This window comes from Ammodytes marinus (assembly GCF_949987685.1).
Source record: "Ammodytes marinus genome assembly, chromosome: 6".
Lineage (NCBI taxonomy): Eukaryota > Metazoa > Chordata > Actinopteri > Uranoscopiformes > Ammodytidae > Ammodytes > Ammodytes marinus.
The window spans coordinates 18,046,264-18,069,944 of record NC_137235.1 but is presented as its reverse complement, the minus strand read 5'-3'; the positions used below and the strand labels follow the sequence as shown (position 1 = coordinate 18,069,944).

General features: G+C 40.6%; 2 protein-coding genes across 2 annotated transcripts; both read left to right on the top strand.

The window, feature by feature from the left end:
* Window positions 1-6,214: 6,214 nt before the first annotated feature.
* On the top strand, window positions 6,215-18,118 carry gga3a (golgi associated, gamma adaptin ear containing, ARF binding protein 3a; the record flags this gene model as incomplete). Its single annotated transcript, XM_080030151.1, has 17 exons — window positions 6,215-6,251; window positions 6,912-6,996; window positions 7,180-7,255; window positions 7,348-7,446; window positions 7,543-7,666; window positions 7,897-8,000; window positions 8,810-8,890; window positions 9,100-9,237; window positions 9,660-9,741; window positions 9,997-10,122; window positions 13,279-13,476; window positions 13,587-13,654; window positions 13,744-14,153; window positions 14,587-14,861; window positions 15,756-15,925; window positions 16,032-16,142; window positions 16,388-18,118. 17 exons carry the CDS (start codon window positions 6,215-6,217, stop codon window positions 16,496-16,498), a joined length of 2,295 nt encoding a protein of 764 aa, XP_079886277.1. The 3' UTR covers window positions 16,499-18,118.
* A 776-nt stretch (window positions 18,119-18,894) lies between these two features.
* sumo2a (small ubiquitin like modifier 2a) lies at window positions 18,895-21,527 on the top strand. The gene is made up of 4 exons (XM_080030233.1): window positions 18,895-18,952; window positions 19,874-20,005; window positions 20,285-20,356; window positions 21,005-21,527. Exons 1-4 carry the CDS (start codon window positions 18,932-18,934, stop codon window positions 21,068-21,070), a joined length of 291 nt encoding a protein of 96 aa, XP_079886359.1. The 5' UTR covers window positions 18,895-18,931; the 3' UTR covers window positions 21,071-21,527.
* Window positions 21,528-23,681: the final 2,154 nt, after the last annotated feature.

The window sequence follows — 23,681 nt, the reverse complement described above, 5'->3', positions numbered from 1 at the left end:
CCTAATTTGTCTAATTTGTGTGTGATGTGTCGATTGTGGGTGCAGATGTTGACAAGAGATGAGAAATGAAAATAAATGCTCCCTTCTGCTATTGATTATAATGATGGGGGAGCAAATTGATAGTGTGTGTACTTGCGTCTGTGCTGCCTCAGTCATTTTGGTTTATTCAAGTTCATATTGGTGGTTTGGGATTTTGTAAGGGCCGAAGCTGGACACATACACAAATACACAGCACACAAACAGCTTTACACAAGCTAAAATATTATTTACTTATTTACTAAGTCCAAATCCTTGCAAAACCTTGAAGTAAAAGGCCCACTTTAAAACCAACGTCACTCATTCTTGGAAGATAAGGGTCACAGGTAAGTTATTTTAATAGATGGATGGCAATCATTTGTCAGAAGGACACAGGCTCTCATATTCAATGGCTGCAAATAAATGCACATATGCAGCAGCAGATGTAAACCTACATGCTTGCAGGAACAGATGTACTGTGGCTGCTATTATGTCATAATAGCAGCCACATCTAATGTACACTAAAAACATGCCAAGGTGTTAATCGACCAGACAATATAGGCTATAAATGCCAGTCAGTAAGTGCTATGGGCAACAACTTTTATAAAATATGTAGGTGTGTTAACTTAAAGCCTCATTTTGCACTGACCGGTGCATTTAGGTGCGGTGCGGTGCGGTGCCGCTTGGAACAACCCTGTACCCCGGGCCCAAACAGCAGCGAACAACTGCAGTCTCTGCTTTTTTATGCTACTCAGTGCATGTGTGTGTGTGTGTCTGTGTGCATGTGTGTCCCTTGTGGTGTGTGTGTGCGTGTGTGTGTGTGTGTGTGTGTGTGTGTGTGTGTGTGTGTGTGTGTGTGTGTGTGTGTGTGTGTGTGTGGTAATTCTGTTGGCGATGTGGATCGTACCTCTCTGACATCAGTCCATTTATCTATAGTGCTCCTATTTGTAGATGTCCCCATTATTAATAGGCAACTGATGTGTGCTGCTGTTGGTGCAGAAATAAAGGTTGTCTCTTAGATAAGTGTGTAACCTGGTGACTAATTCAGAGTTGGTAGAGATCTGTACTATCTAATACAATGATCTGCTACATGTGTAAATCCCACGACAGTACTGAGGATAACAAAAACATCAAAATGTTCATAATCTGAACAAGTAAGTGTGGTTTTTTGATGATCTCAAATCCACATGCCTGTGGGTTAGGAAAGGGGAGTGTGTCCATCTGATGAATAGGCATTTGCCTGAACTCCATTTTATTTGAAGTCTCAGTCATTCATTTTTAATAACTTTCCATTTCTGACTGGGAACACCACAGATCTAAAACACCCAGAATTTAATGAAAGTTATCCAAATTTATTTTGTGTTCAGAGGCCCTTTGTGGACAAACTCATGGAGCATTCTGACCATCAGATTAAATTAAATGCATTATCCAGAGTGAACACTGGTCAATCATTCCAATTCCACTGGAACACAATGGGAGATATTAAATTCATGTTTAACTAGGTCAGACGAACATTTCATGTTTCATCATGTTGCCTCCTACCCAAACTGTACGCTGTCTGTAAGCTCTATTGCCTGCTTTTTAAATTCAACTCGAAACAAAGTTGCACAAGCAGTTGATTTCAAGGTGTTGGTCAGGGTTTGCTCATCCACTGGACCCAAGTTGAGAAGAGAGATAGAGGCTAAACATGGCTACGTAATAACACACTGTGGATTCTCTCTGAGCTGTTAGCGCCACCACATGGCCATACAGTTAACAGAGCTGTGAGATAGGCTAGCTGTTTGCAAAAAAATTAATCCTGCTTTTTCATGACAGTCTCATCTCATATTGCATCTGATGACCCACATCTTGTCCTCAAGTAATGTAAGCCATAAAGCCAACATATGTATGCTTTTCGAACCACACCTCACTAAGTAAAGTGTATATACAGCACTTACTGAAGGGTCTTGAAAACTGAAATGAATGAAAAAAAGCTGTGAAAGACAGAGTAATCATTCCATTATTCATCAGCACCATGAGGATCCTTGGTTTTCCTCAGTAGCTCCTCTGAGAGTTTTATCGGGGCTTTATTAGGTCAGACAGCTGATGCCTTCCAGACTCAGCCCTGAGCCACATCACAGCCCCAGGAGGATTACAAGATTTGCCACAAAGGTCAACATCATATATTAGTTAACAAGTGTGTACGATCTGTTATCCAACCACTAAAGTCTTAAGTATATTTACCTTTTTTTTGGAAAGGCCACACTCAAAGGTAACGCGAAATGCCTGCAGTCATACAGAAGGGCAAGAGGATACGGCAGTCATTACAATGGGGATAATAGGCTGCACAATTTCTCCTCAAAGGCATGTGTGGTGTGGGAATCAAATCAAATCAAATCAAGTTTGTTTATATGTCAGATTTAGAAAAAAACAGAGTTGAACAAAGTGCAATGCAACATTGAAGTCAGATGCACAGGAGAACAGCCGTAAATGACAGTAAAAGAAAATAGCAACAAACAAAGATTAACTGCACGGCAGTATTAAATATGTGCATAAATGTCATGATACTTTGGGCTAACTCGAGAGGTGACACCAAACTCTCCAAGCCCACATGAGCTGACCTATCATAAACAAAAGCAGAATCAAGCATGATGAGAATGAACCCACCCCCCCCCCCCCGTGTGTGTGTGTGTGTGTGTGTGTGTGTGTGTGTGTGTGTGTGTGTGTGTGTGTGTGTGTGTGTGTGTGTGTGTGTGTGTGTGTGTGTGTGTGTGTGTGTGTGTGTGTGTGTGTGTGTGTGTGTGTGTGTGTGTGTGTGTGTGTGTGTGTGTGTGTGTGTACTGACTCAGTGGACAGCAATCTGATCACTTGAGGACTGCTGTGTACCAGGACATAATTCGTTTCCGAAATAATTATCTCCCTATCATCATTCTTGCCTCTTTTTACAGAGGATGCTTATTGGGAGCAATGTGACAAGAAGTTGGGGTAGATCATGTGTGGAAGCAGCATCTGGGGTTCTTTCAAAGGGAGCTGCATGTGCGAAGGGCAGCGGCAGCAGTGTGGAATACCTTGGCCTGGAGCAGGTTTATCAGCAGTCATGCTCAATAACTCTGGAAGGTATTTTGCGAATATGACCGTCAGCCCAGAGGAGCAGACTAAAGTGAGAGAAAATGCAAGACAGAAAGGTCTTAGTGAACTGGTCTGCTGAAGAGAGGGGATGGAGGGTCTATAGCCAGGAAATGTAATGGCAGGAAAGCCAAGTTCACCTGACTCTGCCTTAAGCTTCAGATGCTGACCCTGCTATGAAAGGCTGCAGAGACAGAACAAAAGCCACACAGAAATATGCGTACATACTTCATTCAAGGTGCTTTTAAATACACTGCTCAAAAAAATAAAGGGAACACATAATCATAACAATGCAACTCCAAGTCAATCACACTTCTGGGAAATCAACCTGTCCAGTTAGAAATCAACAATGATTCTTAAACAATTTAACCTGCTGTTGTGCGAATGGAACAGACAACAGGTGGAAATGAGAGGCAATAAGTACAGTAAGACAACCCCTATAAAGGAATGGTTCTGCAGGTGGTGACAACAGACCATTTCCCTGACCTCATCTTTTCTGGCTGATTTTTGGTCACTTTCGCATTTTGCCAGTGCCCTAACCACTAGAGGTAGCATGAGGCGGTGTCTGCAACCCATGGAGGTTGCTTAGGTAGTGCAGCTCATCCAGGATGGCACATCAATGCGCGCTGTGTCAAGAAGGTTTGCTGTGTCTCCCAGCACAGTGTCAAGAGCTTGGAGGAGATACCAGGAGACAGGCCAGTGCTCCAGGAGATGTGGAAGGGGACGTCGTAGGAGTACAACCCAGCAGCTGGACCGCTATCTGCTCCTTTGTGCAAGGAGGAACAGGAGAAGCACTGCCAGAGCCCTACAGAATGACTCAGCAGGCCACATATGTGCATGTTTCTGCTCAAACTGTGGTATGGGTGAAAGGGTGGTATGAGGGCCCAATGTACATAAGTGGGGCCTTTGCTCGCAGCCCGACACTTTGCAACCCGATTAGCATTTGCCAGAGAACATCAGGATTGGCAGATTCTTCATTGGCGCCCGTGCTCTTCACGGATGAAAGCAGGTTCACACTGAGCACGTGACAGACTTGACAGAGTTTGGAGACGCCGTTTAGAACATTCTGCTGCCTGCAACATCTTCCAGCATGACCGTTTTGGCGGTGGGTCAGTGATGGTCTGGGGAGGCATATCCTTGGAAGGCCGCACATACCTCCATGTGCTAGCCAGAGGTACCCTGACTGCCATGAGGTACTTGGAGGAGATCCTCAGACCCATTGTCAGACCATATGCTGGTGCAGTGGGCCTTGGGTTCCTTCTGATGAATGACAATGCTCTGCCTCATATGGCTGGAGTGTGTCAGCAGTTTCTGCAGGATAAAGGCATTGATGCTATGGACTGGCCTGCCTGTTCCCCAGACCTGAATCCAATCGAGGACCTCTAGGACATCATGTCTCGTTCCATCAGAGACACCACGTCGCCCCACAGACTGTCCAGGAGTTGAGTGATGCCCTGATCCAGGTCTGGGAGGAGATCCCTCAGGAGAACATCCGTCGTCACATCAGGAGCATGTCCAGACATTGTAGGGAGTACATAAAGGCACATTGAGGCTACACAGCCTGATTTTAAATTGTTTGAGGAATTTTCACAGAAGGTGGATCAGCCTGTGATCTGATTTTCAACTTTTATTCTGAATCCAGACCTCAATGGGTTAATGATTTTGATTTCCATTGATCATTCTTATGTTATTTTGTTCTCAACGCATTCCACTAATGAATAAAGTAAAAAAAAAAAACTATATTTCAACTATAATATTTCATTAAGATGTGTTTAAAGGCCTACTTCACCGGTTTGAATATGAAGGTGTATTGAATTCTGAGATCCTATGTAGTATAAATGTGCAAAAAAAATTGAAATCGGTTCATCCTAGCCTGAGAAAAGGCAGAAAGAGTGTTTTTTTTAACCCTATATTTCTCCTTCTCGTGACATCACAGAAAGAGAAATATAGGGTTAAAAAAAAACTTACTTTGTAAATATTACTGTGATGTCTTTTACTGTGACATCACAGTAATATTTACAAAGTACGTTTTTTTTTAACCCTATATTTCTATTTCTGTGATGTCACGAAAAGGAGAAATATAGGGTTTTAAAAAAACACTCTTTCTGCCTTTTCTCAGGCTAGGATGAACCGATTTCAATTTTTTTTGCACATTTATACTTCATAGGATCTCAGAATTCAATACACCTTCATATTCAAACCGGTGAAGTAGGCCTTTAAGTGTTCCCTTTTAAGTGTTCCCTTTATTGTTTTGAGCAGTGTATCTCTGAAACAGTCAAATGTTTCCTCTGATGATCATAAATGACATGTAACAACAAACGAGACCATCAGTGCAAAGAATGCAAATTTTATAGAGTTTATCTTAATGCCTTTGTCAAGGGTACGTTCACCCAGGAACTACAGCTGGCGTAGTAAAAACACTACCGCTTTTGTCCGAAGGGGATGCAGGAATGAACACAAACTGAAATTTCCTCGGAGCACTTTTAAAGTTTTATTACACAAATTGTTACATTGACATACTCTCATTGTCAATAGAACGACTTCAGAACAGTGAGGTGCACATGCAAATGTTCAATGTATTTGAAATATACCCTCTGGTGATGGAGATATGAGTGTGACAACTTACCCGTTTGACAAGATGCCCCGGTCTCCGCTCCATAGCAGGGGAGCTTGGCCATCCAATTATGCTGTTCATGATTTATTTTCGCTAAGGTTTGTGCTTAGAAGTCTGTGTGACCAAATCATACAGCCTCCTATGTCTTTGTAAGCTCTACCAACTCCTATGAAAATATCTTGATCTTAGCTTTTGAAAAGAAGCAAAATCGGAAAGGTTAGGCCTAATTGTGCAGCAGCAGAACACTGAAGAGATGGATAGGCTATGCATTATGCATGTAATTGTAAAAACAAAAACAAAAACAAAAAACATATGACTATGTTACAATCATTGACATTAATTTTTTTCCGAAAATACATTTGCCAATGAAGAAAATGTACACTTTTTTTCGGTCCTCAAAGTAGCAATCAGCAACGCCCATTAATCCGACGGCACGTGAAGGCAGCAGGAGTCACGCGTTGTTTGTCTCAGAGAGCAAATATGGCGGAGGATGGAGAGTCGCTTGAGTCCTGGCTTAGTAAGTTCATACTTAAACTATCTTTACAAGAAATGTATTTAATTTAGAGGTGTGCACTTGTGTGCTACATAATCGAAGGTGTCCACAGCGTTAGTTGGACTCACATGACATCGCTGAATCGGAAAAGTATCGCGCTAATACGCCTGTGTTGTCAGAAAGTGGCTAACAGACAGCTGCTGACAACTGATGGTTGCAGCTAGCCAAAATCCACTTTGCTGTTTGGTTCTGTTATGGACGGTAGAGTAGCCTCCTTATGGTCGCTATGTTGAAATACTTCAAATTATTATTCTATGCCATTGCCAACAGTGACCTAGCCTATGGGACGCTTTCGCATCATGTTAGAAGTTAGATGCGGCTGTTGTAAACACCTCCAGACGTTGACTTTAGTTCAAACAGGACTTGCAGCAGCAACAACATACCGGATTAGAGAAGTGTAGACGGAATCAATAACGTCAAACAAGCTGAAAACTTCTGAAAACAACTGTCTGGGTTGTTTGTCAGCTGGTGTAGAGTTGTTTAATTAATTATTGGTGAAGTTCACGTAGGCTATCACACAGCTCCAGCCCTCTCTAGCTTCCCAGCTTCAACATAGGCTGTTTTGGCAAGACTGCGCTATCAGGGCTTCATGTTAATGGCTGATCGTCTCCTTCTGCTTTTCAGACAAAGCCACCAACCCTTCCAACAGACAGGAAGACTGGGACTACATAATGGGATTCTGTGACCAAATCAATAAAGAGCTAGAAGGGTATGGTCACATTCATTCAATCAACTCAGTCTCACCCATAACGTTGAATCGCGCTACCTAATGTTGCATATCGGTGTCCTCATTGTGGTAAACACATGGAACTTATTATGAAGCCTATTATAGGCCGGATGGCTTTACTTATTGAGTTTGTAATGGATTGTTTCTTTCTTTCATATTTCGCAGCCCACAAATATCAGTTCGACTGTTGGCTCACAAGATTCAATCCCCTCAGGAATGGGAGGCCATACAAGCATTAACGGTCCATAATGTTTACATTTTCGACTTCCTTTTTTCATTATATGGTGCAATTACATTGTATTTATCAGGGCTTGTTTTACTTATTTTTTGCAGGTTCTCGAGGCTTGTATGAAGAACTGTGGTCGACGGTTTCACACCGAAGTTGGGAAATTTCGATTTTTAAATGAATTAATTAAGGTGGTTTCGCACAAAGTAAGTGACGTACATGTTCAGTCTCCCTCTATTTGGGATATTTTACCTGAAAGGATGCTTTGTGTCATTCTAAGTTTTGCCTCTATTATTGCACAGTATCTAGGAGACAAAGTATCGGAGAAAGTGAAGACAAAGGTAATCGAGATGCTGTACAGTTGGACTGTGTCTATACCAGAGGAAGCAAAGATATGTGAGGCATATCAGATGCTCAAGTCACAGGGTAAGACACCAACATCTTAATGACTATGGCTAATGACTAACTATGCTGCTAGGATATAACAACTGTGACAAAAAATGTGAACGCAAAACAGCTACATCCCAAAAATAATACATTGAACAGTCATGTAGGACCGTGTTGTGCCTCGGACTCTTTTAAGGCAATGTTGTCGACTTGAAGTTATTTCCAAATTCCAAGTTACATAAGCTGTCTCCTGTCGTTTTTTATACCAGGTGTAGTTTTGGTTGACCCAGAAATCCGTCTTGATGCCACACTAATACCATCATCTTCTCCGCGACCCAAGAATCCTGTGTTTGATGATGAGAAGAAGGGCAAGGTAAGAAGTGTTATTTTTGGGGTGTGATTGTGGGAGCACTCACTGCACAGATAATTCACTTTATAGAAACAACCACTTACTATCTGTGTCACTATCCGGCCACACTGACCATAATAAGGTCCAGCCACTCACGAGTCTGCGAAGTGCGAACTAGTCCTGTTTAGATAGGTAGCTAAGGTCAAATGTAAAATAGGCTGTTTACCCCTGTCAGTTTGCTAAGCTATGCTAAGGGTCTACTGGCAGTATATGTAAGTGGTATTCTATCTTTTAACTATGCAAGATAGCAAATAAGCTTATTGCCCAAAATGTTCAACTATTACGCTAGTTTTTCTGTATGGATGCAGCACTTTCTTATGAGAAATACAATCCTTAAAAGAAACCACATAATCACCAATTCCATTCAGTCTTACATAGCATTATACCTTCATGTTTTTATACAATTTTTAATGGGCATTTGGATTGCAGCATGTTCTCACTGCCAACTATAGATTGACAGGTTTAAAAGGATCCCTATTTGTTTCCCTCTTTTGCACCCCTGACTAAAGTATTTGTATGGCGGCATCCACCGGAGAAAAAGTCATGTGTATTTGTTTTTGTTTTCATTGATCCTGCTACTTGAGTGGTTACTGCACATCAAAACAGGTCACGATTGCGTGTTTGTTTTGTGTCGACTGCAATAGATCTTTGGATGAAGTTTGTTGTTTTAAGGGTCTGGGAGCTTGTTTGGCTTTGCTGCCCTGAGCCTGGGTAATCTGTGGGAACTGAGGGTTGAGTGTGTTTACTCACTGATTTCTCTCATCCCTCTGCAGAGGTTAGCAGAGCTGCTGAAGAGCAAGAAGCCGGAAGATCTGAAAGAAGCCAATCGGCTCATCAAGAACATGGTGAAGGAGGTGCGTCAGGGTCAAAGTAAAAATGTTTTGATTGTTGTTTGTGCGTTTAGTATAACCTCAGCTCTGCTTTATCATAGAGAAAATAGAAGAAAATGAGTGCACACTTTTCTCTGTTGTCTTCTTAAGGCTTCTGTTCTCACTGACAGTAGAGCGTATCGAGTACTATCAAATGCAATGCTATGAACAGTTTTATTTTATTTTTCTCCCAGGACGAGGTAAGAACACAGAAGAGGAAAAAGCAGAAAAGCACACTGGAGGCCGTAAGCAACAGCGTCAAACTCCTAAACGAGATGCTAACTCACTTCAGCACAGAAGACTCCACGGATGGAGACAAGGAGCTCATAAGGGTTGGTTCTCCATGAGGCTTATTATAAAATAACCTAACTTATTTCTTTGGCATTCATTGACTTTTATGGAAAGACTGTTGTTACAATAGTCTGCTGTTTTAACTTTAATTTGCCGGAAGAAATGAAAATGGTCTTGTTCTGAAACATTTCTTCATTAAATGTGAAGTGTGTTATATAAGAACTACATTTTTCCTCATTAAGTAGAGAAATATACTCCCTGAATAGCTCATAGTCATTTATTTAAACGTATTCTAATTGGGATACTTAATGCAATGGCAGGGTCCTGAACAAATGTGTAATGATAGCGGAGTTAATGCCATAGTATGTATATGGGACATTTTGTTCTTGTTAATATCCATACAGCAGTTTCAAAAATAAGATACAAGTTGGGATATTCAGTCATTTTTTAAATTCTCTTCCAGGAGCTGTATGGTGATTGTGACAAGCTCAGGCAAACGGTGTCTCAGCTCGCTTCAGAGACTGAGGACAACGACAGCAGCTTGGGTAAGAAATAAATCCTGTAACTTGGCCCCATTGTTTCTTGTCTAATCTCACTATCCTAATTTCTGTATGGAACTCATCATTTTACGTAGGCCTTTTGCTAACGTAAGAACAACATCACGTCGGACCAGAGTGCCCAGTCGACTCCTTTGAAAACATTCTGCTCGCAGACATCTTAAATCTCGCAATGACGGTGGAGAAAAATGGGTTTGTTTATAAACCTCACCCCAATCTAACCTTTCAAAATGCACTCACCAGGAGACATCCTGCAGGCCAGTGATGACCTTTCCCATGTCATCAATTCCTATAAGAAGATTGTGGAAGGACATAACATCAATGGAGAGCCTGGCGAAGCACAACAGACACGATTATCGGTCAAACAAGGTACATTTGGCAATGCAGTGTCATACATATTTTCTTTAAAACCTCCCTTTTTATACGTATAAATAAGCAATGTTTTACCCATGTTATCATAATTCAAGCTCATAGCAGAGAAACCTAGAATAGACTATGTAGGGAAATACATAGCAATGTGCCAGGAACACATCAGAGTTTTGTAACCAGTTTAATCTGAACAACAAAATAATTTGCCCATTGTTGTTGTACTTCTACATAATCAAGTAAGTAACTAATCAACTAATTTCTGATTTATTGAGGAGTACCGTACTTTTCGGCCTACAAGCCGCGACTTTTTCACCGTTTTTCGACCCTGTTATTACACAGCACAGTATATATTCTGTAGCTACTGGGGATGGGCGTTAGTAATCGAGTACTCCTCGTTTCAAATGATCTCGATTGGTGGATGAGGAAAATCGTTTTTTGTTTTTTTTAGTGTTTGTAGCCAGAGGTGGGCAGAGTAGCCAAAAAATGTACTCAAGTAAAAGTAAGTTACTTTAAGATTATAATTACTCAAGTAGAAGTAAAAGTACTCATACAAATTATTACTTGAGTAAGAGTAAAAAAGTATGCAGTGAAAAGACTACTCAAGTACTCAAGAGTACAAGTAGGCCTACTGCATTACTCCGGATTTATTTTTGAAATATACAGAGTAACACAAACGGTACAGAATAGACACGAACATAATATAAAACAGCAATGTTCAAATAAAGATATGTTAAATAACATAATTTTAAATAAAACAATAAATAAGGTATTTAAAAATCAAATGAATAACCCTTGAACTCAAACAATAATAAATTAATTATCTGCCAAATTAAATACATCAGCCTTCAAATAAAATGATAATAAATTAGGCTTGTCCAAAATTATATTAATTAAAACCCTTATAACACTGTTGCCATTGTTTTGCACATACACATTTTAAAACAAATTCCTACAATATGTCACTGGCCCTGAGAAAATTATCTAGGTTGTGTTTAGCCCCAAAAATATAAAACACAAAATTAAACTTCGTTACACATCAAAACCTGCTAGCACACTCACTTAACGTATGAAACTACAGAGTGGCTGAACAAAGAGACCACTCTCAGACTCTCACACAGCCAGACTGGGGCATGCGAAGTGAGTAGGCTACAGGGAGAACAGGACATGTGTCAAAGAAGAACAGTTTCTCTGTAATTGCGAGTGTGTGGGAGTCTGTGTCACTGTGATTGTGTGAGTGTGTATTTTAGGCCAGGGGTGTGGCTATTGCTCCTCGGAATCAGCGGTTTCTTCCATTTTCTCGACTCACCCAGATAGTCGGTAAAATATGCGTTTAACCTACATGGCACGGCCACAACATCGGTGCGGAACCGCAGCCTTTAAAAAAGTCCGCGGACATTGTTGAGCCCATGGTTGAGCCCTATGACAACATGACAACACTTGTCATGTGACTGAAGTGGCTGCATTTGATTGGCAAGCTTTTGTAATGTGGTTTTTATTGGTTGAAATAGTCACGTGATAGAGATGTTGGCTGAAGACGTCCCCGGGGAGAGAAATCATGAGAGAAATAGCTCTCGCATGTAATAAATAAAATATATTAAAAAATAAGGTAACGACCGTCACGTAGCCAAATGGAACGGCGTAAAAGTACCGTTCTTTCTTCAAATATTTACTCAAGTAAAAGTAAAAGTATGTTGCAATAAAACTACTCCTAAAATTACAATTTATTCAAAAAGTTACTCAAGTATTTGTAACGGAGTAAATGTAGCGCGTTACGACCCACCTCTGTTTGTAGCCTTTAGGCCGGCCGGCGGGCCGCCCCTATTTTAAAATGTTATATACGTGTACAAAACGGCACAAAACGGATATAAAGTTTAACAAAATTAAATATTTTGATCCAAGTTAAATAAACTAAGCGTTGTGTCAAACAGAAACCGCAAATAACTGCCACCTCCGTGCAGCGCAGCCAGTGTGTGGTCTCCACAGCACCGTGGAGCTGAATGCGGTGCTGGAAAACTTGGAAAGTCACGTAAAGAAGGCAGGCTGACTTCGGGCACATTCGAGCAAACGACATTTAAGAAGCCTTTATTATGGAATATAGGATTGAGATTCAAAAGCCGACGGTGTAACGTTCCGTTAACGAGGAATTAGTCGCGGTAATTAGTCACGGACAGGAGTGAGCATTACGCGGTTGGATATACTAGCCTACTACTTCTACTGCTTTGGTGAGTTATTTAGCCTATCTATGTGTTTAAATTGTAGGACAATAATTTTATTGTATTTGCTGCCCTTCTTATTTTAAATGTCTATTTTGAATGTTAGCCAACTACAGCCCATGCTTTTTTTCTCTCTTTTTTCTCTCTCCACCGCAGACCTACTCGATCGGTTTAAATTGTGGCCCGCTTATTTAATTACTTTCAGTTAGGAAAATGTGTTTTAAACTTGTGGAAAATAAATCCTTAATATCATATGGCAACTGTGACTGTTTGACATAAGCATTGAGCGCTTTATTGCGGTCAACCGTTGTTCTGTAGACAGATGCGTTGCGTCCTAAAAATAGAAAAAAGTTTAACGAGGAATCGATTGATCCTCGAGGAATGCAAGCGATCACACGAGTAGCGAAAACACTCGTGCCCATCCCTAATAGCTACTATTGCACAAAATGGTAACACTTACGTACGTTATGCAAATATGCAACTTGTTTGTTGAAATGTGGGAGCTTCCTCAAGCAGCCATCTCTTTCCCGACAATCCCCTCTGTGCACGAACTCTTACATATGGTAATTAAACATTATAACACCTGCGGCTTATTGTCCAGTGTGGCATATAGTACGGAAAGTACGGTATATGGATGTCATGCACAAGGATCCAAATTTCTCCCACACACAGCTTTTTTCTGACTTTGTGAGACATGAAAGTTTCTCATAAGAAACTGCAATAGTTCTCAATGACAGCAGTGTACAGCTCGGTCTGTGATTATTTTAAGCAAGTGGGATATTGTATCTGGAACACACCACATACCAGAACAACACCACCGCCAAACATAGCTATCCTCTATGGATAATTTGGAAACGCACTATTGGACGGACATATGGATGAATCGTTGTATGTACTGTATATATCTTTTGTTTTCTTACTGCCACTGTGTTCTGTGTGGCAGGCATCGGCCGCTCACACCAGTCTGAGATTCTGGTTGACCTGATGGGTGTGGACATGCAGAGTGTTTCCATACCTCCGACATCTTCCAGGTCTCTCCCTGCTGACCTGCTGTGTGGCTCTGCTGCCAGCGAGCTGCAGTCAAGCCACAGCGCCCCGTCTGCAGCACTCTCTCTGCTGGACGAAGAGTTACTATCTTTAGGTAACATTCAGCTTTTTTCTTTCATGGCGACATTGGACATTACCTGTTGTTTGTTCCGTTTTATATGTTGGTAATATGTCATGTTTCGAGACATTTGCGTTCATTCACAGGCCTCTGCGAACCTGGTCCAACTAAATCAACGCATGTAAACCTCAGCAATCATTTACCGTCTTTACAGGTATTTAAAATTGAATTTCAAGAATGTATATTGATGTCGGGTATAATCTTATTTGGTAATTGTAGTGTTTTAATGACCATGTTTTTCAGGATTTCAGTCAAGATTTGGACCTTTTTCGCACCCCTTTGCATTCGGTTCCCGCGTCTACATCTTCGTTTTTTCAAGACGCCCTTTCTCTGACAGAAGCCCCAGTGAGCTCAAACAAGTCTTCCACAACTGCCTCTGCCTTAAGCTTCCCTGGCCCCGTCGTCTCCACGCGCCCAACGTCCACACAATCTGTCTCAGCATCATCGGTCATATTCCCACAGTCCATCACTTCAATATTGACCACCACGGCCCCACCAGCTCCTCTTCATTCATTCAGCATGAGCTTACCTGCTCCCATAGCCATCCCTGTCACCATGCAACAGGGCTACACCTTACCTGGAGCATCCAACTTACTTTCTACTTCTTTCAATCTGCAAGACCTTGATTTGCTGGATCTGGGCAGCTCTAAAAAGTGAGTAATACTGCTAATGTGAAATTTATATACAGTATTTATATATATATAGGGGAGGGTGGACTGAGTTGTGCCAGTGGGGAAGTAGTGCCACCCCTTGTTTCTAGAAAACCATAGAATAAATTGGAAATGGGACCACATATTTAAGAAGAGACATCCATTTGACTCATCCTGTAAAGAAGGGAGACACATGTAATAATATATAAGCACATTTAAGCTCAAAAAAACGTTTTTTTGCCTTTAAAGTAAAATTTCCATGATAAAGATTTTTTGATTATTGAGTCTGAACAATAATGTGGTATTTCTTTAATCCAGCTCGTGTTACCTTGTTCTTATCATAGGCTATCACTGTGTATGCCTGCCATAATAAGTCCAAGCATAATTGGAACTGTAAATACATATGATTTGATTATGCCTGTGATTACCCACACAGTACACCTGCTGGGATGGACTTTGGGAAGTTGCTGGTCAAGTGTGAGGATATAGGCGCTCCCCCAACCTTGTCTTCTAGTCCTGGTGTCAACTCCTCCACATCCACCTCACTGTTCCTTGGAGGGATGCATGGAGGGTCCGCCCCCCCGCCTGCCTACATTGGTGCAGATGACAGCCCTCTGTTACGCTCTCTGTCCCCCAGCCTCCCTCTGGGCCAGGCCAGTCCAGAGATGTCCCTAGCCAATATCTTTGTCCCTTTGGATGCCATCAAACCAAGTGAGTTCAACAAAATAGGCGTTTGTGTCTTTGTTCTGTGTTGTTTTTCATAAAATATTCAAGACAAATAAGGACATCACATTGAGTCAGATTTCTCCATGCCATATTGTAGAACCCAGCTATGAATCTATTTGTATGTACAGCCGTTTAACTGGGGTCCATTATGTTTGACACTGACATTTTCACTGGAAAGGCCAAACTTCCTCATCTTTACATTCAATTTAGCTGACGCTTGTATCCAAAGCGAGGAAGGCTTTAAGGGCACACATTGGACTTGCTCAGCCCTGACAGGGAATTGACCCCTGTTCTCCCGTATCAACGTCACTTGTGTTACCCACTTTGTTATCCAGCTGCATATTCATCATCATCATCTAGCCAGTTAGGAGTGGAGAACGGCAGACATACTGTAGAAGACAATAAACTAGATTTTGAGCTTTATATTATCTGCATTGATGAATTTTAGTTTATGTCACGTGGACTGCCTAGTAGAAGTTCAGAGCAATTCTACATGACATCCATAAGCTCAACCTATGTTAATGCAACATGTATTATTGGTATACTGTATCTTTGTCAACCACAACAATTCTAGAATTGGTCACTATTATAAAATAAGTGGGGACCATTCATGTCAGTGTAATATAAGAAATGTAATAACAACTACGTAATGTTCTCTAAATCAGAAAAAAACCATATTCCTCTTTATTGGAGATTGGTAGGTGGCTATAAAACTGAACTGTAGACACTACTGCCACTTAGTGGTGATGGTGGCAAACTTGACAAAACTGGAACGCAGCCACTGCGTGATATTTTCCTGAATTAATCTTTGTCTTATGTCCCCTTATGGCTGTAGTAATCGGCTTTTGCTTTTTTCCCTTGTTGCTTGTTGGATTTAAGGTAAAGTGTGTCCTGTGACAGCGTATGACAAAAATGGTGTGCGGGTCCTGCTGCATTTTGCCACAGACTGTCCACCAGGCAGACCTGATGTACTGGTGATGGTGGCGTCCATGCTTAACACAGCCCCACTGCCAGTCAGGAACATTGTTCTGCAGGCTGCAGTGCCCAAGGTAAAACCTGCTGTGCCTCTGCAACATCAATACACACTTTAAATTGAGCTGTGTTGCTGCTTCTGTTTGATGCACATGATGATGTCTGTTCTGCCAATTCTTCAAGACCATGAAAGTGAGACTGCAACCACCCTCAGGCACAGAGCTGGTTCCTTTTAACCCAATCCTTCCTCCTGCGGCCATGACTCAGGTTATGCTGCTTGCCAATCCTCTTAAGGTAGAGCTCAGATCTTTTGGTAATCATTTATTAATGCATTTAATGATGGATAAATTGAATGAGGACTTTATTAATTCAGCAGTGTTCCTACCCATGTTCGAGGCCATACTTTATAGCACAGTATTAACCCTTCTTTACAGTTTTACAAGATTTAATGATCACTGACGTTGGCAATGCTTGATATCGTTCCTGCACGCTTATGAAAGCTGCCGAGCTGACTATGCACATGTGCATGTGTTTTGCAGGAAAAGGTTCGGATGAGATACAAACTTCTTTTCACGCTGGGAGAGCAGCAGCACACTGAAGTGGGGGAGATGAATGAGTTTCCGCCTGCCGACAGATGGGGGGCTCTATAGCCCTGCCCCCCTTTAGGCTGGCCAGACACTCCCAGACAATCTTACACAATGTCTGTCAGTGTGGCTCCGAGGTCGACAAAAAGGGCAGTATTTGAAGGCTGTTATGAACATTTTTAAGAATATAATATGAAACTTAAATGGACATCAAAGAGGTTTTCCTGATTGAGATAGCCCACTGAAGCAGCCAGGGCACTGGGGCGCCCATCCATCTTTAACCTTACTAAAATGCTAGAGGGTAGTCTGGATGGTGCTGTCAAATAAGAAGAGGTCAAAAGTGGATGATGGTTATGTGGGGAAATCATCGGTAATGCTAAATATTTCTAAGTTATTATTAGTTTATTTCATATACATTATACATATATACTTTTTTTTCTTTTTTTTTAGGTTTTAGCTATACTATCATTATAACCTTTTGCTCCAATTTAAATGTCCATACTTAGTCCTGTCCCTCAATCATGTCAGAACTGATTAGAGAGAATACTTGCACTTTTTGGATGCCGGACAGTCTTAATAAAGTACAAAAACACATGTTGAAGCAGATCGTGAAAACCACGGTCATATGAACATGTGACATGATTTGCTATGATTCCCTCTGGAGCAGACAAGGGCCCTCTGTTGCTAAATGAAAGGCACTCAATGATTGGCTCGTTTGGAATCAGTTACTTCAAGAGCACTTCCTGCAATTTGCCGTCTTGCTAAGACCTGCACAATTATGACGCTCGTCTTGCTGAGCGCACAGCATTTTTGCAGAATTTTTGCTGTGCGCTCAGCAAGACGCGCGTCATAATGGCGAGGGTCTGAGCAAGACGGCTCCTACTCAAACGAGGCTAATTACTACTGAATACTTTTACTTGTGTCCTCAGTTCTACACTAACTCGTAGCTTAGACTACTGCTGTTGTTATGCTTTTAAGCCTTCCAGTATTTATTGTCATGAATGTATTATTTATTTTGTTATGGGGAAGAAGGTGTCAGATTTGTTATTTTGTGTGTTCATTCCTTATGCATACGCATCTTATGATGGACACTTTTAGTATTGCAGTAAGACAGGCACAGATCAATTATAGGGGTCTGACCTAGAGGCTTTTATGTTACCAAATATTTTGACAGACATTTTGTAAAATGTTGCATTTATGTAGCAACAGGATGGATTCGGGTAAATGGCATGTCCTGGCTGTGCACTCCTTTCTTTATAGGTCCATTTGCACTCCGGATAGCATTTCATAAAAATGTAATTCCTGCGAGATAAAATGAAGCAGTCTTGTTAGCTCATTTTCCTTAGCACGTAGAACATGAGCTATTAAGGGCAGGGATCAAGTGTATACATTAAGCGGATGTGCTTAAGGAAGTGTAGATTACCTGACAATTAACCCCTGGTCAACCATGGAGATATTGAAAGGCATTAGTTAATTGAATGCCATTTATAGCCTTGCCCTTGCTCCTGCTTTAAGAACATGTTGTGGAAACATAGCTAAAGAGGAAGGCTACTTTCTTTTTTGTCAACTGTAAATGTTAAGCTCATGTGGAAGATTCCTCTAACGTAGTGGGACATGTGTGTGGGACTAATTCGGCTTTTATCATGTGTTCATCAGAAACTGTGACTTCTGTATGTTGTCATCTGGGGCTATTAGTGCTATAAAGGAGAAATAAAAATCTCTACATATTTCATATACAATTATTTATTTTTCTTAGATTGTTAAATAAACTTGTCTTTGAATATTATAATTTTTTGAAAAGCTATTTATGTGTGTGGAAAAATAAAGAATGAGAAGGATCTATACGTATGACAATTTTTTGCAATATTCTTTAGTGTCTGAAGACTGCAATCAACGCAGTAGCATATTAACCACAACTGTGGTGGGATGCATTTTCAATTCAGCATAATCAAATTCTTTACATAATATAATAGGCAACTAGAGCTATACCACAGTGTAAAGTAGGCCTATACATTCTTGCAAGTCCTGCATTTAATGAGGTAAGGTAGAACTGGTTAATTTATAGGTGGCGGCCTACTGGATTGTGTTGGATCGGTAAAACGAGCTTATTATAGTGTTTGTGTCAAATATAAATCTGTAAAAATTGACTAACGTTTTCACATATGCAGGAGTGGAAAAAGAGCAACCTTTAGGCCTACTTTTGAAATGTGGATTCGAAGCACAAAGTAACCTATTGAGTGGAACATTCTCTAGTAGAGTGAAATAGGCTACTTTCACTGTCACTTTTGCCATCAACTTTCAAGTGCTTAATCGTTAAAATGGTTTGTTCTGTGTAAACTAATATTTAAATGGTACAGTACAGGCCTACATTTTTAGAGCGCCATAGTTGATGTGGCGCAGCTGTGTGCACTGCATGGACCTATACTGCAGCCGACGCAAAGTGGCGCGCCAGATTACGCAGCCGCAGCAGAGCAGGCGAAGAAAAACACAGCAGCAACCATGGCAGACGAGAAACCCAAGGTGAGGATCGGGTTTTTTTTACAGGGCTTTCTTTATAGTATGTTCTCAATCCGTGTGCAATAATTTGCACAGATGATGCCGCGTAAAGCCGCACTCGAGACGAGTTTATCAATGGTCGCATAATAACATAGGAGGCTAACAGCAAAAACCGGAGCTAGCACGTTAGCTCGCAAACTAGCTTAGCGGGTGAAGTTAGCATAATAAGCTAACGTGGCTAATACGCCGAGATCTGGGCAGTATGAAATAAATCATTATGTTCTGGTCATTTTAAATACTCTATCAAAATTTCGCCATTGGTATACGCGACGTACTCTTGACATGTGGCGGTTAAATTGTTTTGAAACGCTCACGTAACGGTAAGACAACTGTGTACAACAGCTATGGGCCAACATTAATTGTTTGAGCAAAAACCGCTTATTGTGTTAGCGGATCTCACGTGGAATAGTTTAATGGTGCTCATCGCCAGCACACCCCCCAGGTGTCTCGGAAAAATCAGGAACATGTATTCCGAGTGTAATTTTCATCTTGACCAGGCCCTCGGGCATTATACATTGTAGGCCTCCTTTCTCAATTGGCTTGCTTAATGCTAATGCTAACGTTGAAGTTGTGATAACCATACCAGTCGTCCGATCTCTGCTCGCCAGTAGCAGATGTCAGACACATGAAGCGGTGGTAAAAACTCAATTAACACGGGTGATGTGATGAGTTATTTATACGTATTATAACTTTTGTGACAAGTTGTATCTCATGTACATACATTGAACTTAAATTGTGTCTGAAGTTTTGGGGGGTTGGGGTGCACAGGCACTACATAAGCTTTAGGTCACATGTAACCAAGCTGTTTGTGTTTTCTTGCATCTATTATTTATTTTTGATTGCAACTCGACTTTCTGCAAACTTATGTGTTTATTTTTCTTTCAGGAGGGAGTGAAGACTGAGAACAATGAGCACATCAACTTGAAGGTGGCAGGGCAGGATGGCTCAGTGGTGCAATTCAAGATCAAGAGGCACACACCTCTCAGCAAACTGATGAAGGCTTATTGTGAACGGCAGGTGAGACTGCAACACACACTGCTCCTCAAAAGAAGACCTGGTTAAACCCAATGCATTGCTGGTAGTCTGTTTGGGTAGTTGTCAAACTGGAGACCAGGGACTCAGCTGAGGGATCCAAGGTGTCTTAGCCAAATGACATAAAAGTTGTTATAATTTTTGGAAGGGCATTTTAGGCCTTTTATTAGTAAGCTGGTAGTTGCACGATAACAGGAAATTAAACTGAAATGTAAAATGTCTCTAACACATTTATACATAATATTTCTTTGTCCGTCCAAACAGGGGCTGTCAATGAGGCAAATACGTTTTCGATTTGACGGGCAGCCCATCAATGAAACGGACACACCCTCGCAGGTAAGGCTACACAATCTTGTTCAGTTTATCCAGTTACATCCTGTGTTGTAACAGGATTTACAAAGTCAAGGGTCAAAGTACTTCTGAAACCCAACAAAATTGTATTCCTGTTTTATTTAATTACAGAAATTAGCTTTGTCCAGTTAGTATTATTTTGTTACAGTGTTGATAGTATATACAGATAATGCACAGACATTACAAAGGGCACAGAAGAGCTGTGAACAGATCAGTGTCCATGCTGTAGCTTCATGGTCACCGAACAGTTACACAAAGGAAAAGGCCTTGTTCACATTCATGTTGGGAGTCTTAGGCTACTATGTATTTTTTTTTTAACAATTTTTCCTTTTTTTGATGCATCACTTCTGTAAGACTAAGTCAGTAAGACAGTCTGCGTTCCGACATGAAAAAGCAGTTTGGTGTGAAGCGCTTACATGACGTGTGTTTAAGTTACAAATGGAGGGGGGAATGTGATGCAGAACAGAAAGCAACAGTTTTCTGACAGCAGCTCCCATTCTTTTTGAGGTGCAGCCGATAGGTTTTTATTGTGTACAGTAGTTTGTAGAAAAACTGAAATAATGCTCAAGTTATTTGTTTTCCACGCGACCGCCCTACTAACATACTAACTGATATTTTAACTTTCTCTTACAGCTAGAAATGGAGGATGAAGACACGATTGATGTGTTCCAACAGCAAACAGGAGGCTCTTATCTTTAAAGACTGTTTCCTACCAACTTCCCTACCTCCCCTTTCATCCCTGAACATCTTTGTTATGCCCATACTTCAAATGCTCATGACCAGTGTTCATACCATCCAGTGGATTTTACTTTTACAAAATGGTCCAAGGCAGCAGCAGAAGATTAAATCACTCTGTCATTCGTATGTTAACATGTCTGAACTGCGCAGTGTTCACAACTTGTAAGCTGCAGTGAGTCTAATGTTCTGAAGAAATTAAAAGCTCGTCATGATTTCATGATGTTTTCTTCTTTTTTTTTTCTGGATTTTTTTTTGTTGGGGGAATAACTCCTTTGGTCATTGTTTTTGTTTTTATACTTATGTCATCAAGGTTTTGATTCAGATAGAATTTTGTTATTGTCTAGTAAGCCTGCGTTTTAAATTCACATCGGTTGTTATGAAAATGTATTATTGGAATAAATTGAGTCTTTTTTTGTAACATGTCCCTGTTTGTTTTATGGATGGATACTAAACCAGCAGAGATCAGAAATAGTAAGTAAATGTTCATTTAAAACGGTACAGTATTTGGTTTCTTGGCATGCATCAGTAATTGGCTTAACTATATTTTCATGGTCCAATCTAAAAGGGTTATTAGTTTCAATGTGTTACATACTGCTTTGAAATATCAGGACAGAGGTGAAAGAGAATAACAGCAAAGAAAAACAGTTTTTGCAGGCAGTCAACACTTGTATTTCCTCGGACCACAGAAAGGTCTTTCACAGTTTCTGTACCTGTTCAGAATCATTGTCCTGCTGTGCAGAAGACAGTTTTGCTCGTCACTGGCTTTCCTGCAGAAAAAAAGGGGATGCACACGGGTTAGACCAAGAATGTGAGGTACCCACGTGCGACACTACAAGTAGATATTGATGTCAAGGTTTCATATGCCCAAAGCTGTCTCCTGACTAATTTTTCACAGTTAACTTTATTGAATTTGTAAACAAGACTTGCTTTGAGTCTTACAAACTGATACTACTCTCTTATACTTGATTTGGAAAATCCGATATTTCCTTTGGGCTAATTTTTTCTTAAGAGTTTTACCAGGCATGCTGACTGTACCCTGGTTGTCGTAGGTGTTGTAATCTAATCTGTCTGCCCTTACTTTAGATGAACATAGCTCCTGTGGGATCTGTTTCAGAAATAATATTAATACTACATTACAGTTTTTGCCAAATGCTTACACACATGTTGCAGACTTTGGCTCACTGTGTCAAAACTTAACACACAGGCCGAATAAGACACAGCACATGGAGATAAACTTTTAACTTATACGGCAAAATGACACTCTTGAAACAAAACCAAACAATCCCATTTCAAAACTGATTTTAGCATCAAAACAATAAACACATGCACCTTTTGAATTACTCTTTCCTAGCAGCAACAACACAGATGTGCTTTATGCAAAACACAGCTGTATTCAGTACTTTGGATGGTTTTTGACTTTAAAAGTCTCATACAGATTTTTTTTGTGAAGATTGATCCACTACAGTTGATCTAGACACATGAAAACAAAATGTAAACGCTTCAAAAAATTTATTTTATTTAGCCATTTCAGGTTTTTGCAAAAGTAAAAAAAAAACAAAAAAAAACAAAGACACAGGAAATGGTACCACTAGAATGTTCAGCAAAATATAGTGTTGTAGGGGAATGATTTTAAGACATTTAGTCTATGAATCCTGTCTCCTGTTGGCATCTGGCCACATCACCGAAATATCGCCTTGCATGCCGTATCCAACCTCTTGAAGAATTTTTTCGGAAATATTGATCCACTATATTTTCATTTAGAGTCTATAACATGGTCCACTATAGTGACCCTGTCTCTGTCTGTTGCCTTGTTTGTCCTCATCCTCCTGCCTCTCTCTCTTGTCCTCTTCCAGCTGACTCGTATTGTCTCACAAAGAAGCTGAGCTCACCTGAAGTCTATGTGTAATGCTAAGGCTCACACTGATTGCTATTCAATTAGCTTTATTTTTGTATTTTTCATGTGTGTGAGTCTGTGCGCTTCCAATTTCCAATCCTTTTCCAATTTTAGTTGTGTTTTGTATTTTAAATAGGGCCTAGATATGTTTTCCCAATGATTGCAGGAGATTTCATTTTTGAACAATGTCTCTTGTGTAAAAAACAGTGTGTAGTGTATTGCAAGAAGTGTGTTGGAGAATTTCAAACACAGTGTAAAGCACATATTGTGTTTGTAGGGTTGGTGCTTGTGTTTAGGGCATGGTCACAAAAGTTAGAGGTTGTGATGCTTTGGGCATAGCAACCACTTTTAGTGTTTAAGCATTAGGCAAAAACTGTAATTGAATGTTTAAAATAGCCTACACAAAAGCTGTGTATGGCATCATGATGGAAACTGGACCTTTGGGGCAACATCACATATTGTAGGCCTAATTTACTTGCATGACTGACATGAGTTCCGTTATCCAATCATAGACTTGATTAACGATCCACGGCGATAAGACTGGTTTTACACGTCTGCAACACCGGTTTCTGTCGCACCCGCACGTCTGTGTCAAACCGACCCATGGATTTAATTAGAAAAACCCAGAAATTAGCAAAATAACATCCGGAAACACGGATTTTGCCTCAAAATTACAAT

Excerpts from the sequence above, each read along its gene's own strand:
- sumo2a (XM_080030233.1), top strand. The coding sequence starts at position 18,932 with ATGGCAGACGAGAAACCCAAG. Across the intron at positions 18,953-19,873 it reads TGGCAGACGAGAAACCCAAG|GAGGGAGTGAAGACTGAGAA; the intron begins GTGAGGATCGGG and ends TTTTTCTTTCAG. Across the intron at positions 20,006-20,284 it reads AGGCTTATTGTGAACGGCAG|GGGCTGTCAATGAGGCAAAT; the intron begins GTGAGACTGCAA and ends CCGTCCAAACAG.